The sequence below is a fragment of the Myodes glareolus genome, chromosome 22 (assembly GCF_982192425.1).
Source record: "Myodes glareolus chromosome 22, mMyoGla1.1, whole genome shotgun sequence".
NCBI lineage: Eukaryota > Metazoa > Chordata > Mammalia > Rodentia > Cricetidae > Myodes > Myodes glareolus.
This window is the reverse complement of record NC_142047.1, coordinates 46,317,425-46,334,448: the sequence shown is the minus strand read 5'-3', so window position 1 is coordinate 46,334,448 and position 17,024 is coordinate 46,317,425. Positions and strand designations below refer to the sequence as shown.

General features: G+C 45.9%; 1 protein-coding gene and 1 long non-coding RNA gene across 2 annotated transcripts in view; one reads left to right on the top strand and one right to left on the bottom strand.

Moving 5' to 3' along the window:
• Positions 1 to 13,979, top strand: part of LOC125402531 (polycystin-1-like protein 2) — an 86,400-nt gene extending 72,421 nt beyond the window's left edge. Inside the window, exons 37-43 of the mRNA XM_087900450.1 lie at positions 577 to 710; positions 2,291 to 2,418; positions 4,420 to 4,580; positions 10,224 to 10,434; positions 11,275 to 11,376; positions 11,848 to 11,979; positions 13,548 to 13,979. Coding sequence (XP_087756576.1) covers positions 577 to 710; positions 2,291 to 2,418; positions 4,420 to 4,580; positions 10,224 to 10,434; positions 11,275 to 11,376; positions 11,848 to 11,979; positions 13,548 to 13,709 — 1,030 coding nt within the window. The 3' untranslated portion in view covers positions 13,710 to 13,979. The remainder of the gene's footprint in view (positions 1 to 576; positions 711 to 2,290; positions 2,419 to 4,419; positions 4,581 to 10,223; positions 10,435 to 11,274; positions 11,377 to 11,847; positions 11,980 to 13,547) is intronic.
• LOC146890169 (uncharacterized) overlaps positions 1,328 to 17,024 on the bottom strand; it is a 32,661-nt gene continuing 16,964 nt past the window's right edge. Inside the window, exons 3-4 of the long non-coding RNA XR_015736001.1 lie at positions 2,822 to 2,918; positions 1,328 to 2,494 (exon numbers count right to left, since the gene is read on the bottom strand). This is a non-coding gene — a long non-coding RNA (uncharacterized LOC146890169). The remainder of the gene's footprint in view (positions 2,495 to 2,821; positions 2,919 to 17,024) is intronic.

Genomic DNA, 17,024 nt, shown 5'->3' with positions numbered 1-17,024 from the left:
CACCATTGTGAATGAGGAGACCAAGGCCTGAAGAAGTCATTATCTTGCCCAAGAGGCAGTCGGGATTTGAACACAATTCCTTCTGCCATCCCAGGACACATTGCTCTTTTGATTACACTAGACTGAGTTCTCCGGGACCTGGTCCCATGTAAGGTGCCGTCCCAGAGGAAGCCCACAGCTGCAGCTACTGCCTGAACCCTAGTGCTTCATGAGGTTCCTCTAATACAATGGCTCTTTGTCTTAAGAAATCATTCCACCCCCCTGGAAGGGGCATGTCCAAGCACTCGCTCCTGAGCTTTCCTGATGCATATGGCCCAGAGTCTGGCTGTCTGTAGCCACAATATGCTACAAGGTTGACTGGGGACCCCCTTTGACAAACTCTGTTCTAGTGGTCAGGAGACCATCAACCAACAGCACCATGTGGCTAGCAAGTGGTGGATGTCCCTAGGAGCTGTGTGTGGGGCCTGGAGGCAGAACAGAGTAGAAGATTTAGACAGTAAGCCCCAGCCTTGTACAGGGGTTCCTGGGCAGGGAGCCTCCCGGGAAAGAAGACACCCAGGCATTCTTCTTCCACAGGATTCTCCAGTATCTCTTTGACAACAGCTGGCTGAACACCCTGACCAGAGCCGTGTTTGTGGAGTTCACTGTCTACAACGCCAATGTCAACCTGTTCTGCATCGTTACACTCACCCTGGAGAATAGTGCCCTGGGTGAGCCATCTCTCCTGGAAATCCTCACCCTGGCTTGTGTCTCTAACATAGCTGAGTCCTGCTGCCTCGGGGACTGGGGTCCAGGGAAGTTGGGGTGGGGGTCCGAGTTCACCCTGCAATGGGTCATGAATCGGTGCTACTGTAGCCTACTTTCCGTCTTTCCTCTGCGCTGGACTCTTTCATCATCTTAAGGGAATTTAGTCGGAGTGTGAGACAGCTTGTCCATCTCTTCATCCCACAGTGGGGAGCACATTGAGTATCGCCATCATACAACTGAGACCAAAGATTCTCACATAATATTCACGCTCATCTCTGTGATGGGCTTTTATACTTTCTGCTCATGCTTTCTCCCCATCTACCACCTTTTAAAATGTCAATTACAAGCAAGCTACCAGGACCAAAATCAACCTAAAGCCTTCTCAACTAATACTCAATTTGCATAGAATTCAACTTCCTCTCTATTAAATGCTGAACATTTAAAAGTATTCCATTGCTATTTTATTTGTTTGCTTGTTTTGAGAGAAAGTCTCGCGTAACCTAGGCAGGCTCCCAGCTGATCCTACCATCTCTGCTTCCTGATTACTGAGACTATAGGGGTGATCACACTCAGCCTAAAATTTAAAAACATAGTATCATTTTATTCTTTTAGAGTTTTATACATGCATGCAGTATGAGGCACACAGTGTGTATTTTTATGAACTCCATACCCAATAAATGTAAAATATATGTACAGGATCTTGCTACAAGGCCCCTGTTGGCCTGGAACTTAATTCTCAGCCTTTCTGTCAGCCTGGGGGCTAGATTTATATTCACAGGCAGCAATAGCTTTACTTGTCAAACTGGCTTCAAATTCTATCTCATAAGCCAGGTACATAGGTAGGTAAAGGCCTGTGACCTCAGTACTCAGGAAGTGGGAGATAGAGAATCAGAGTCTCAAGGTCATCCTTGGTGATGTAGCAAGTTCAAGAAGAGCCTGGGATAAATTAGTCTGTCTTACAAAGCAAAAAATAACATCAATTTTTTCACTCAAATCATTTAAATGGAAAATAACAAAAACAAAACTAAAAAGACGGTAAGGAAAAGGCACAGTAGGGTATGTTGGCGCCCGCCTTTAATCCCAGCACTAATCCAAGGCCAGCCTGGTCTCTACAGGGAGTTCCAGGTCAGCTAGGGCTACAGTGAGATTATATCTTGAAGGAAAAGAAAGAAAGATGTCTAAGTGAATGATAACTCATAGGCAAGTTGTCTTGCTTGGCACACTGACCGTCAAATGACCTTCAGGGAAGCCCTGTGGGGGACGTGGCATTGATGAGCAACGGGGAGGCTGGTAGAAGATTCTGTGGAAGTGCTGTACGCATCCATCCACCCCAGAGATGGGCCTTCTGGAGTAGATCCTTCTGTTCCTTCTGGATTGCCCACTGCCATTGGCAGCCTGCCCACGTCCACTTTGTCCCTTGTATCTCCTTGTCCTGAGGACATGAGTTTTCTCCTTGCCAACCCGGACGGCGCTTGAGCTATGTGATGTGAGTCAGAAGCTGGGGCTCTGACAGGCAGGTGAGCAGAGGCACTGTTCTCCCCAGGTACCTTCTTCTCACACGCGGCCCTGCAGAGCCTGCGTCTGTACCCCTTCACGGATGGCTGGCACCCCTTCGTGGTGGCGGCTGAGCTCATTTACTTCATCTTCCTCCTCTACTACATGGTGGTGCAGGTAAGGGGGGAGGAGGGCTCAGTGGGTAGAGACGGTTGGATTCATCGTTTTGCCTTCCTACCTCCTAAAGTGGGACCTGAGGCAGGAGGAAAAGGGTTTGTTTATTTGTTTGTTTGTTTGTTGTTTTGCCCAGCTGCTTGACTGGCAGATTTCTGTTGGTTCTGAGAGCCAATCCAGTCTATTGCAAGAAGGACCAGGTCTGGTATTGACAGTTCCTACTGCCATAACAGGGTTGGTGCTTCGGGGGGAGGTGATCTGCATTGGTCTAATGCCTTCTGATTTGAAACCTTCCTAAAGGCTTAGGTTAAGGGATATGTCTTAGTTATGGCTTCTATTGTTGTGAAGAGACACCATGATCATGGTATCTCTCACAAAGGAAAACATTTAGTTAGGGCTAGCTTACAGTTTCAGAGGTTTAGTCCGTTATCATCGTGGTGGGACACGGCAGCGTGCAGGTAGACATGGTACTGGAGAAGGAGCTGAGAGTTCTACATCTTGACCTGCAGGCAACAGGAAGTGGTCTGAGACACTGGGTATGCCTTGAGCATGTAAGAGACTTCAAAGCCCACCCCACAGTGACACACTTCCTCCACCAAGGCTATACTGACTCCAACAAAGCCACACCTCCTAACAGTGCCACTCCCTATGAGCTCATGACAGTCAATTGCATTCAAACTACCACAGATGTTACCAGTTTTCTTAACAAGAGAAAGGTCCTCTTGGCTCCAGCAGTCAGGTGAAGACACAAAAGCCCAGAGACCTTATCTACCAAGGTCAACTGGATTCAAGGTCACCTGACTGCTGGACAAGTGTTTGATCAGTGAGCTACACTCTCAGCCCCCAAATCTAAACTTTGAACCCAGAGTCTGTTACCTGACCTTCGCTCTAACTTCCCATGAGGCAACATGAACCTCTTCCAGCAGGATATGGCGCACACCTGTAATCCCAGAATTTGGGAAGCAGAGGCAGGAAGGTTGCCAGTGCAGGGCAGCCAGGGCTACAGAGCTAATTCAGTGAGTGGCTGGGAAACTTAGCAAGACCCTAGCTTAAGAAAAAGTAAAAGATGGCTGTTGTGGATTATTACTTTAACTATGTACAGATGTGTTACATTTGTTTATGCTGCGGAATATTAGTTTAACTATGTAAAGGTGTCTTGGCTCTTGTTTATGCTGCGCTTGTTAGCTTGCTATCTTCCCCCCGCCCCCAGACAGGGTTTCTCTGTGTAAAAGCCCTGGCTGTCCTCGAACTAGCTCTTGTGCACTAGGCTGGCCTCCAACTCACAGAGATCCGCCTGTCTCTGCCTACCAAGTGCTGGGATTAAAGGCGTGCACCCCCACAGCCCGGCTGCACTTGTTTAACTATGTAAACATGTGTTGCTGTTTCACCTTGCCTGCCCAAGGCACCTGACTGGTCTAATAAAAAGCTGAATGGCCAATAGCTAGGAAGAGGAGGGATAGGCAGGGCTGGTGGGAAGAGAAGGAATAGAGAAGGGAGACACGAATGAGGGAGAAAGAGAAGGAGGCGGCCAGGCAGCTGCCAGAGAGACAGTCATGGAGCAGGACATACAGAATGAAAGAAAGGTAAAAAGCCCCAAGGCAAATATAGATGAAGAGAAACAGGTTAAGTTATAAGAGCTAGTGGGCCAGCCATAAGTTAAAGCCGAGCATTCATAGCTAATATTAAGTTTCTGTGTCATGATTTGGGAGCTGGTTGGTAGCCCAAGAGAAAGCCTGCTATAGATGGCTCAGTGTCAGACTGCTTGCCTAGAATTCTTAAGGCCCCTGGCTCAATCACCAGTAACACACACGCACACATGTACATACACGTACACCCATTCTTAGCTATTGTATTGACGGCCACAGTCTGGTAACTGAGTTAGCGGTAGAATCTCCAGGTACTCTATGTGTGTGGGGCCAGATTAACTGTCCTGCCAGAGGTCTATGGTATGGAGGGGTAGACACTGCCATAGCCTTAGGCAGAATCTCTGAACGTTTTTTCCAGGGCAAGCTCATGAGGAAGCAGAAGTGGAGTTACTTTTGCAGCAAGTGGAATCTTCTGGAACTTGCTGTCATCCTAGCCAGCTGGAGCGCCCTGGTGGTGTTTGTGAAGAGGGCTGTCCTGGCAAATCGTGACCTCCAGCGCTACTGGAAGCACAAGGGCGAGTAAGAAGCCACTTCTCCGCTTCTCTTGGTCCTCCCCTTCCTCTCCTTCCTATAGCTCCTTCAGGGGAAGGCTTTGGAAACCCTGCTGGCCCTGAGGGATGGATGGCAGTCCTCGCAGATATGATTGCAGCTGCTCTGAGATTCACACTCGGGGCCTGGAACTTATGAAATTGGAAAGAATTCTTATTTTTATTTTTTTTTAAGATTTATTTATTTATTATGTATACAACATTCCTTCCATATATGCTTACATGCCAGAAGAGGGCGCTAGATCTTATTATAGATGGTTGTGAGCCACCATGTGGTTGCTGGGAATTGAACTCAGGACCTCTGAAAGAGCAGTCAATGTTCTTAACCTCTGAGCCATCTCTCCAGCCCCATTTCTTATTTTTAAATAAGCACGCACTAGTTACCAGAATTATAAATTTGTTATAAATACAAGATAATGGGCTTCATTGTGGCAGTTTCATACATGCATCTAATATACTTTGATCATTCTCTCTCTCTCTCTCTCTCTCTCTCTCTCTCTCTCACACACACACACACACACACACACACACACACACACTTACCCTCTCTTGCTGTTCCACTTCCAGGTAGAGAGGACTCTTTAATATAAAACACAGTAACCGAGCTGGAAGACGATCCAGCGGTTAAGAACATCTGCCGCTCAGGCCGATGGCCGTGAACTTCGGGTCCTCCTGTTTCCATCCCCCTAGCGCTGGGATTACAGACATGTGCCACCATGCCCTGCTCCCAGTAAAGTCTGATTGCAGTATGGGTGGGCACACCCGTTTGCTCACATACCGCCTGTGACTGCTTCTCTGTTACAACGGCAATTCTGAGTCATTGAGAGGGAAACCAGCTGTAGCCCCAAGTGTGGACTCTCTGACCTTCCCAGAAAGAGCCGGCCGCCTGGAGAACAAAGGCTGGGTTCTCAGAGGAACAATGCGAGGCTTGTGGCAGGTCACCCATGAGCTCATGTGTCACAGTGTTTCAACACGTGTGTTCCTTCCTCAGTTCGCCTCAGACTTCATTCTTGACAGCCACACAGTGTATTACTTCCTTGGATCTGGAATCAACTTTAGACAGATCTCTTCTTACAGTGGATGTCAGAAAAACATTTTTTTAAAAAAAAGTAATCGTCCAGTTTTTCCAGTCTTCAGATACCTAAGTAGAGTCTGAATTCATTTCCTAAAGACTTTTTAATTTGTGTCTCTGTGAGTATCTGCCATATGTGTTCAGGTGCTTGCAGAAGCCAGAAGAGGGCATTAGATTCCCCAGAGCAAGAATTACAGGAGGTTATGGGCTGAACAATGTAGTTGCTACCTCTCTAGTCCTTGAATTTTATTTGTATGTTTGTTTGGTTTTTGGTTTTTCGAGACAGGGTTTCTCTGTGCATCTCTGACTGTCCAGAAACTCACTCTGTTGACCAGGCTAGCCTCGAACTCACAGAGATTCACCTGCCTCTGCCTCCCTAAGTGCTGGGATTAAAGGCATGCGCCACCACCACCAGGGAGCTTGTTTTTTGAGACATGGTTTCTCTGTGTAGCAGCCTTCACTTTGTAGGCTGGACTGACCTCTGGTGTTAAAGGTGTTTGCCACCACACCCAGTTCGCTCTTGGTTTCTTGTTTGTTGTTGTTTTATTTTTTGTGGTGTGGTGCTGAGAGTCAAACTCTTAAACCCAGGACTTCACTCATTCTAGGTATTTGCTCTACTACTGAGGCCAGCAGACCTAAGTGGAGTTAAGCTTCAGTTTGAAAAGTAATTTGAAACCCTTAGTTGAATTTGATAATTTTTTTAATCTATTAACCAAAGGTTTGTAGCTACTGTTTTTCAAAGCTAGGGCTTAAACCCAGGACTTCACAAACACTAGGCAAGCCATTTACCAGGGAACCACATTCCCCAACCCAGTCTTAGTTTTACTTAAAAGGAACCTTGTCAGGGTTCCACAGAGTCACCCAGGCTGACTTTGAATTTCCCCTGAAGCCTATACAGGTCTTGAACTTCCAACCTTCCTGTTTGGCTCCTCGAATAGCTGGGATTACAGGTCTATGCTGCCAGATTACTTTGACCAAAGTCATGTGTTTATTTTAATCTGTTTCAGAAACCTATACAAATTTTTAAATAGGTAAGCTTTCTTTTTTTCTGCAAGAACCTAATTTATTCCTCCTCCCTCCCTCCTACCCTCCTACCCTCTGTCCTCTTTCTCTCTCTCTCTTCCTTTTGCTCAGAATCAAACCCAAGGTCTTGCTGCATGCTAAGTACATACTCTACTATAGGGATAACCCCCTAGCCCAAGTCCTGAATTTTAATAAAATGCTTTTATTTATTTTAAAAATATTTTTATTTGGATGGATATTTTGCCTGAATGTCTGTGCACCACATGCATGCCTGACATTGTCCAAGAAGGCTCGAAGACAGTGTTGGATTCCCTGGAACTTGAGTTATATTTGTTGTGAGCCACCATGTAGGTGCTGGGAATGAACCTGGGTCCCATGGAAGAGTAGTCAATGCTCTTAACCTCAGAGTTATCTCTCCCACCCATTAATAAAACACCTTTTAAGACCAAGCGATTTGCTTCATAGTCTCTGCAACCCAGTGGTCCTCAGCCCTTGCTCCCCAGTAGGATTCTGGAAGGAAGGGAGCCAGTGCCATGGTCCAGGCTTCCTCCCAGACTTGCTCATGATATCCAGAGATGGCATTCCAGCACCAGTGTCTTATCATCCCTCTGGCTTATTCCAGTATGTAGCCAAAATCAAGAGGCATGCTGGAATTCGAGCTAATTGCCTTCTCAGACAAGGGCCTAGAAATTGTTATTGTTTCCACATATTGAGCAATTCAAAGACACGAAAGGGGATTTGGTAATTTATTTTGCTAATTATATCTATTTATTTATTTATTTCATGTATGGGAAGAACGTGCATGTGGACATCAAAGGACAACTTGAGAGAGCCAGCTCTCTCTCCTTCCATCTTGTAGGTCTCTGAGATCAAACTCAGATCATCAGCCTTGCCAGTGAGGGCCTTTACCCACTAAACCATCTTGCTGGGTCAGAAACAGGAGTAGAAAAATGCTCAAAGGAGATTGGAGAGATGGCTCAGAGGTTAAGAGCACTGGCTGCTCTTCCAGAGGTCCTGAGTTCAATTCCCCAGTAACCATATAGTGGTTAGATCCATATTAGATCCATAGTGGGATCTGATGCCCTCTTCTGGCATAAAGCTGTACATGCAGATAGAGCACTCATATACATAAAATAAATGAATCTTTAAAATAACGTTATAAACTGTGGTTAGTTGTGGTGCATATGCAAGCAACCCTAATTCAACCCATTGGCTCACCAAAACAAAAACCAGAAGAACAATAAAGAAGGAGAACTGCTTAGGAAGGAGGGGGTCAGCAGGAGTGGGGGTTAGGAGGACAAGAAAGGTTAATGAAGGGTGAATCAAACCACAAATGTGTAAGACATATCATATACATGTATGGAACTATCTTGGTGAAACCCATTATTGTGGAATTATCGTAAACTGATAGAAAAAGCTATACATCCGGGCTGGCTTGGGCACAGTGGTACACACCGGGAATCCTAACACCTGTGAGGCTGAGGCAGGGGGTCAAACAGCTTAATATCATCCTCAGCCACATATGAGTCTGAGGCCACCTGGGCAACGTGAGAACCTGCTTCAGTGCAATCAAATGCCACACTCGTCTTTAGACTGGATTTGGAATACATTGGCACAAAAGGAGCAGGAAGGACTTTGAAGTCAGACACACCTGGGTGCCAACTCATTCCTCCCCTCACAAGTTGTGTCGCTATGTACACCACCGGCTAAGTGATCCTGTGCCAACTCTCTGTCCTTATCTGTGAGCCGGAGATAGCAAGGCCTGCTCCATCTTGAAGCTCAGTGACACAAAGCAAATCAGATTCTCACTTAGCACAACAAATGCACGACAGCTCTATGCTTCTTTCAATATGAAGGCAGTTGGGAATGTACACTCAAATAAGTAGGTAGGAGGGAGTGGCAGCTAGTGACCCCAGAGCAGGGAGGTCAAGACTCACAGAATACTCTCTCCATCCTCCCAACCCCCTACCCTAATATAGTCCTCTTTTGCCATCCTTTATAGTTCTGTAGCCATTAATCAAAACTGCTGGTTAAAGGCCCCAAGAACAAGTCACTGAATCTTCAAGATCACCCTAGTGTCCTCATCGCCATCATCAGCATTGTTATTGTCCTCCTCCTCCTCATCATCAGTATTGTTACCATCATCATCACCATCATCACCATTGTTATCATCATCATCATCATCATCACCATCATCACCATTGTTATCATTATCATCATCATCATCACCATCATCATCATCATTGTTATCATCATCACCATCATCAGCATCGTTATTATCATCATCACTGTCATCACCATTATCATCATCACCATTATCAGCATCGTTATTGTCATCACCGTCATCAGCATTATCATCACCATCATCAACATTGTTGTCATCATCATACCATTATCATTGTTATCGTCATCATCACCATCATCACCATTGTTATCATCATCATCGTTATCATCATCACCATCATCAGCATCATTATTGTCATCACCATTATCATCATCACCATCATCATTATTGTCATCACCATTATCATCATCACCATCATCAGCATTATCATCACCGTCATCAACGTTGTTGTCATCATCATACCATTATCATTGTTATCGTCATCATCATCACTGTCATCGTCATAACCCTCATCGTCATCACCACCGTTGTCATCATCACTGTCACTCTTTCTTCTCATCCCTCTCATCATCGTGATATGATCACATCCTCACCAACAGCATTGCCTTCATCCTCATCATCACTGTTGCTATCGTTACTACATCTCTAATCACTCCATCATCGCCAATGCCATCATCGCTACCAACATCACAATAATTTCTTAATTTTAATTGATTTATTAGCTTATTTTGATTTTTTGTTTTGTTTTCTTGTTTGTTTGGTTGTGTTTTTTTTTTTTTGAGGCAGGATCTCTGTACATAGCCCTGAATATCCTGGAACTCACCCTGTAGACCAGGGTGGGTTTGAACTCACAGAGATCTGCCTGCCTCTGTCTTCTGAGCGCTGCCACCACATCATATTTATGAGTATTGGTGGGTAGGGGAAAGAGAGAGAGAAGAGAGAAAGAGAAAGAGAGAGAGAGAGAAGAGAGAAAGAGAGAGAGAGAGAGAGCAGGCACAAACATGCTACGGCATGTGTGGAGATCGTAGGACAACTTTCAGGAATTGGTTCTCTTCTTCCTCCTTTACCACGTTTACATGAGTTCTGGGAATCAACTCAGGTGGCCAGGCCTGCATGGAAATGACTTTTACCCACTGAGCCATCATATTGGTACGACTACTACTACCATTCTTATCACCATCCTCACCACCATCATCATCACCATCACCAACCAAAGCCTCACTGTTATCACCACAATGATCATCACCTGACTGGGAGGAATCGGAACTACGCTGTCTCCCAGATCCACTTCAGGACATACTGACTCTGACATCACAGTCAACATAGCCCTGTACCTGGATGCGCTCCAGCCACGCTGGTGTCTGAGACCAGGCCTTCCCGTTCTGTTTCCACAGGGGCATCAGTTTCAGTGAGACAGCAGCAGCGGATGCTGCTCTTGGTTACATCATTGCCTTCCTTGTCCTGCTGGCTACAATGAAGCTTTGGCACCTGCTCCGGTTGAATCCCAAAATGAACATGATCACATCAGCACTGCGCCGTGCCTGGGGTGACATTTCAAGCTTTATCGCCATCATCCTCATCATGCTCCTGGCTTATTCCATTGCGGTGAGTGTCTCCTCTGGGAAAACCTCAGGGCAGTTCTTGATGGAGGTAAAGCCTACTTGGTATTGTGAAGAAGACAGTCGGGGTTAGGGAGAGACTGGGAATCCAAAGGAAATGACAGAGCTCGTAAATCCAGGATCTTTTAACTGGGACCTTATGAAACTTCCACCTCCAAGAACAAAGACGGGACCTCAGTAGAACAGGAGTGAGGGTCCACGAGTTCCAAAACCAGAAGGACACATGAACTCTCACGATGGGCTGCTTTCTGTGGCTAGCCCTGCTCTGGTTGTCAGTTTGAATACCCCAGTGGCTTAGAAGCCCCATGGTCACTTCTCTGCCCCTCCTCTCCTTGACCTAGGGCGGAGGTGGAGTGGTGAGGGCGCAATCCTAAATACTTGGACTCAGTAGTGCCCATATTGGTTTGCACAGCCGCTTAACACTACATGTTGACAGCTACATCCGTTTGTCACTAGGGGGAAAAAAGCCAACAACCACAACCAACACTGAGCCTTCAACTCTTTCTTATTACCAAGTAATGAGAGAGAGACTTCTGACCTCTTCCTGCTCTCTGTGCAAACACGCATTCCAATTCTGAGGCACCATAGGCCCATTTTCCAACATAGTCCCGGGAACCCATTTGTCTTTAGCCCTATTTTGATCATCTCTCGCCCCAGCTTTGTCTGGTCTCACACCTCCCATCACTCACGGATCATATGCACCACCAGCCCACGCATCCTTGTCTGCACGCCCACCGTACATCCCGGTCACTGTCTCAGGCAACAGGGACTACGGCAGTGGCTTTGCACTCTCTTTCTCTGTTCACGAAGACTATTTCCACGACAGTCAAACTTAATATTTGGTTGGAAACTCCGCTCCTACAAAACCCTCGTGGACGCCGCAGAAACAATGATCAGCCTTCAGCTGGGAATCTTCAACTACGAAGAGGTACTGGGAGTGGGGGTGGGCGTGGCCACCGCAACCTGGGCCAAAGCTGTCTGTCAGAAAAGCGGTCTCTGCCCACGTTTCCCTCCACCACCTTGAAGGCAGTGCGGAGCCTGGCAAGCACAGGGTTTCTCTAGACCAATCCAAATGTTTTCCCACTTTTAGACAGCCTACTCTGGGGGGCTCCTGCCTGCCTACAGAAGAACACCAGACCCTCAGGAGGGCCCTGCTGGGCTGCAGAAATTCCTACCCCTAGCTAGAAATGGTGCCTACTTTTAGAGGGAGTAGTGATGGGCAGGGGTGCGGCCCACACCCCTTCGGGGCCAGTTCTGGAGAGCTCAGGCCACACTCCCAGTACTAAACAGAGGGCATCTCCCTGATTCTGTTCAGCTCAGAGGACCTGATTTGCTGCTGAGGGCTTCTCAGGGGGACGGTGGCTACAAAAAATGGAATAACTGGCTTTCTTCCTGGCAGGTCCTGGACTACAGCCCAGTTCTTGGTTCCTTCCTCATTGGGTCCTGCATAGTTTTTATGACATTTGTGGTGCTGAATCTGTTTATCTCTGTCATCCTGGTGGCCTTCAGTGAGGAGCAAAAATATGACCAGGTAAACACACGCTCTTGACTTATTTATTCTTCATATAAATGGGATCATGCATGTATGTGCTTTTGCATCTGGTTGCTTCCTCTTAGGACAATATTATTTTATTTACTATTTATTTACTTGTGTGTGTGTGTCTGTGTGTTTATATGTGCACCACCTGCTTGTAGTTTCTGTGAAGGCCAGAACTGGAATTCCCTTGAACTGGAGTTCCAGAGGGTTATGGGCTGCCCCGTGTAGGTGTTAGCAGTGGAACTTGGGTATTCAGCAAGAAGAGCAAGTACTTTTAACTGCTGAGCCATCTCTCCAGCCCAGTGGTTTTTTTTTTTTTTGAGACTAAATATTTTTGCAACTAAACATTGCCCATGTTTTCATTGTCCAAGAACCTTTTTGGAGGTGTATTACAGCTGTTACAGATTGAATTTTTGTCCCCTAAAAAAAGTCAAAGTGCTAAGCCCCACATCTTCTACATATGAGCATATTGGAGAGTAGAGTCATTGTTGATGTAGTTGGTTAAGTGGTGTGACTCTGGCTCCCTAATCCAATAGGACTGCTTCGTTGATATATAGTTCTGCTGATTGTTTGTTTTAGACAAGATCTCACGGTCTTAGTCTGGCTTCCTACCTCTGCCTCCCAAGTGCTGTGGCATCCTCCCAAGCTACAGAGAAACCTTGTCTCAAAAAAAAAAAAAAGAAAAAGAAAAAAAGTCTGTGCTCCACCATGCCTTTATGGCTCTATCTACAACCTTTAAACCATTTAAAGAATGGCCTGCCGTTCTTATGCCTTCTAATTTGTTTTTGCTTTGCTTATTTGTTCATGAACGAGACAGGTGCTTGATCGACAGCTCAGGCTCGATTTTGTCTTTGCCGCCAACGGCTGGGATTCCAGGCGTGCGCCACCTTGCCCTCTTTAGTTTAAGGCTCTGTCTGTCTGTCTATATGCCTACCTACCTGCCTACCTATTGTTTACGGTTAAGTGTGGAAACTGCATAGTGAGAAACGCCTATTTAGCCTCTCATCCCCCAGAAATCTGAATCCCTCCCATGCTGGGCTAGACTGAGAGGTAAGCAGAGGAAGCAGAAGTGGCAACTGTAACAAGGGAAAAGCGCCATTGCAGGGCTGAGTGAGGTGGGTGCCTGTCATCTCTGAATGGTGTCCGGAAGTGACTGGTGCTTGAATTCAGGTGCAATAACCAGACAGGGCTTTCTCTGTCCTGTTTGGGATGGGAAGTCCTGCCAGGAAAACCCAGATAAGCTCAATACAGAGGAAGAGGGACTACTGGGGACAACATGAAGAAGCCCCGCAGACCCCAGTGGAGGTAGAGCCCCGGAAGTAGGTCACCCTAACCCTAGAAACAACTTAGTGACTTAAGGCTTGAAACAAGCAGGTGGTTTTTTTTGTTTTGTTTTTTGTTTGTTTGTGGTTTTTTTTTTTTTTTTTTTTTTTTTTGGTGTTGAAGATAAAACCCAGAGCCTTGAGCTTACCACCAAGCCATAGCCTCAACCCTGGGACCAAACAGGACCGTGAAATCTTGGGGTGGTTCCAGATACATCCCTTGGTCCTCTCTTCTTGCAGCTGTCCGAGGAAGGAGAGATTGCTGACTTGCTCCTGATGAAAATCCTCAGCTTTTTGGGTGTCAGGTGTAAAAGGGAAGAGCACCAGAGCAGCAATGAGCAGCCAGAGGCGTCCTCCCAGGCTCTGTCCCCTCAACCAGCACAAGCTTTGCCCCAGATTTAGACTGTTCGTCCACATGTGATAGAGGCCAGAGCTTCCAGCCTGCACTTGCCAGGGATTTTGGAATCTCACGGAAGGACTGGCCTTGCTTCCTATAGAGGAGTTCTGGAACCCGGCTAATAAAATAAAGTCATAAAATAAAGTCATAAAATAATAAAGTCACAACACACATATATATAATCGTGCCAATGTGTGAGCGCCTGCTTGTTCAAATGTTTTTCCTCCTAGAAATAAAATGCACATATGTGGAAAAGAACATTCTCTACATAACAATTAATTCTCCAGTTTGGTTATTGGCAATTGCCTTGAATGGTTCTCAATTTTTTTCCAAATGCTAACAGGTATTCTGTTAGCTTTCTGGGACCAAGAACAATAAATTGAATGGCTTAAAAAAACAGGCAGAGTGCCTTGCGATGGTGATGCACGCCTTTAATCCCAGCACTCAGAAGGCAGAGGCAGCAGATCTCTGTGAGTTTGAGGCCAGCCTGGTCTACAGAGTGAGTTCCAGGACAGCCAGGACTGTTATATAGAGAAGGCTTGTCTCAAAAAACCAAAGCCAAAACCAAACAAACAGGAAGAACACTATTACTCTCTAGGGTTTTATTTTTCTTTAGTTTTCTTGAGACAAGGTTTCTCTGTATAGCTGACCTTGTACTTTAGACTGACCTTGAATTCAGGAACCAGCCTGCCTCTGCCTCCCTGGGACCAAAGGTGTGCATCACCACCCTCAAGGGGTCTTGATTGTATTTATTTTCATTGTTAAAAATTAAAAGGCAGGAAAAAATAGCCGTGCAGAGAAATCTTGAACACAGTAAACAGAGCAGACAGAAATCAGCAGTTGAAATTCTTTTTTTTCTTTTTTTCTTTTTTTTTGTAATTGCGGGACAGGGAACACAAGCATGTAGCTGTAAAAGACCCTCTGTATCTCAGAGGGGAACTTGGGAAGGCAAGAACTCCAGTCTTTTCTTGAGGGCTGTTTGTTGTTGTTTTGTTTCTTGTCTCAGAAGAGTCTTCCCTCTAGGATAGTCATCTTTGGAGGGGTGCAGGGTAGGAGTGGGGCATGCTGGCAGTAAAGAAAGTCCACAAGGCGTTTGTTTTCAGTTACAAGGCTCAGAAGGGTGAAGAAAAAGCTGACCATCATGGAAGCTAACCACCTTTATTACCTAGTCATGGCCAGCCTCCATGTCTGCCTGTAAGGGAGTTTATCTTAACTCCTACCTTCCTCCCCACCAGGAGCCAGCACTGAGAATCTAGTCTACTTTCTAAGCACGTCTTGATGTTGCCCCTTGGTCATTCCTGGCTACTCAGCCCCAAAATAATCATACAGAAACTATATTAATTAAAACACTGCTTGGCCCATTAGCTCTAACTTCTTATTGGCTAACTCTTACATATTAATTTAACCCATTTCTATTAATTTGTATATCACCACGAGGTCGTGGCCTACCAGCAAAGTTCAGCATGTCTATCTCTGGTAGTGGATCCATGGTGTCCCTCTTGACTCTGTTCTTCTTTCTCCCAGCAATCAGTCCAGTCCTCCCCGCCTACATAAGTTCTGCCCTATCAACAGGCCAAGGCAGTTTCTTTATTCATTAATGGTCATCACAGCACACAGAGAGGACTCCCACATTATCTTGTCCCTCTCTTTCCTGAATCCACTTTAGAGACCCTGTAGGTTCCCTACCCCAAACTCATCCCATGCTCCCCTCTTTGCTAAGGGAAAACTGACCCTTTTCAGGGAGCCCTTCCCCTCCCCCCTTCTCTTGTAGAATTTCTGAAACCCAACAACCTCTAGGTAAATCCTCTTTTGTCTTGCTAATGAAAACCCATTTTCCTTGTTAGTGAAGACTTTAGAGAAACAAAGTTGTGGCCAGTAAGGAATGGAGGTCTCTGACTTGGTAATCAACCCTGAGGATGGACAACCCTTACTTTCTAGCTGGATATTAAAAGTCTTCTTATGGAGTTGAGGAATCAGTCAGTGGTTAGGTGTGCTCGCTGCTCTTGCAGAGGACCCAGGTTCATTTCCAGCGCCCACACTAGGCTGCTATGGAACAATGGGCTGAGAACTTCTGTCTCCACCTCTAGGATGTTATGATCAAAGACAGTACAAGACCTGCATAAATTTCATTATTCTCGAGTGCTGAGATTAAAGGTGTGCACTACCAGGCAGGCGAATATCTGCGAGTTCGAGTCCAGCCTGGACTATGTTATGCCCAGATCCGCGAAGTCCCCCCAAAACCAACAAGGAGACGAGTCCTGTATGTAAAAGCAAAGAGCCTTTATTTTATGCAAGTTTGCGAACTCGGTCTCTCCACTTGACCAACGTACTGGAATAATCGGAGAGCCCCGAGCTCAGTTAGAGTTGGGTTTTTATAGTAGTAAAGGTGGGGGTGAGGGGTTTTTGATGCTCAGGACCCCTGATTGACTGACATTTGTCTACAGGTGTCCTGGTGAGTGTGCTGGCAGGTGATCCTATCTACAATGATTGGAATGTTAGGCATTTCCTTTGGGAGGTCTGTTCTTAGATGGTGCTCAGGTAATCTCAGTTTGTGGTTTTTCCTGCAACCTGGTATAGCTTCAGGGTAAACTATTGAGACTCAGGCCTCTATTAAACTTACTGATGGCTTGACTGAGCCCTACTCGGGCAGATGACAATGGTTGGAAGTAAAGAACTTCCTTTGGGTGGTCTGTTTCTATTTAGCTTATTATGGCTGGTTCCTACAGTCTACAAGAGCTAGTTCCAGGACAGGCTCCAAAACTACGGAGAAAGGGGCTGGAGAGATGGCTCAGCAGTTAAGAGTACAGGCTGCTCTTCCAGAGGTCCTAAATTTAAATCCCAGGAACCACATGATGGCTCACAATCATCTATAATGAGATCTGGCTCCCTCTTCTGGCCTGTAGGCAAACATCCAGACAGAATGCTGTATACATGTATACATAATAAAAATAAATAAATCTTAAAAAAAAACTACAGAGAAACCCTGTCTTGAAACCCCCCCCAAAAAAAATAATAAAGAAAAGAAAAAAGAAAAAAAAAGTGCATATTCTCTTTTCCTTGGTTTTAAGAGTCTCTGACCCTCTTGGCATCAGTAAAGTAATTAAAGCGGTTTCCTGGACTGTTTCCAGCATTTAAAAACCCACATATGATGTCAGCCGGTAGTGGCGCACAGCTTTAATCCCAGCACTCAGGAGGCAGAGGCAGGCGGATGTCTGTGAGTTCGAGGTCAGCCTGGTCTACGGTGCGAGTTCCAGTTCCAGGACAGGCTTCAAAGCTCCAAAGAAACCCTGTCTCCAAAAACAAAAACAAACAAAAAACCC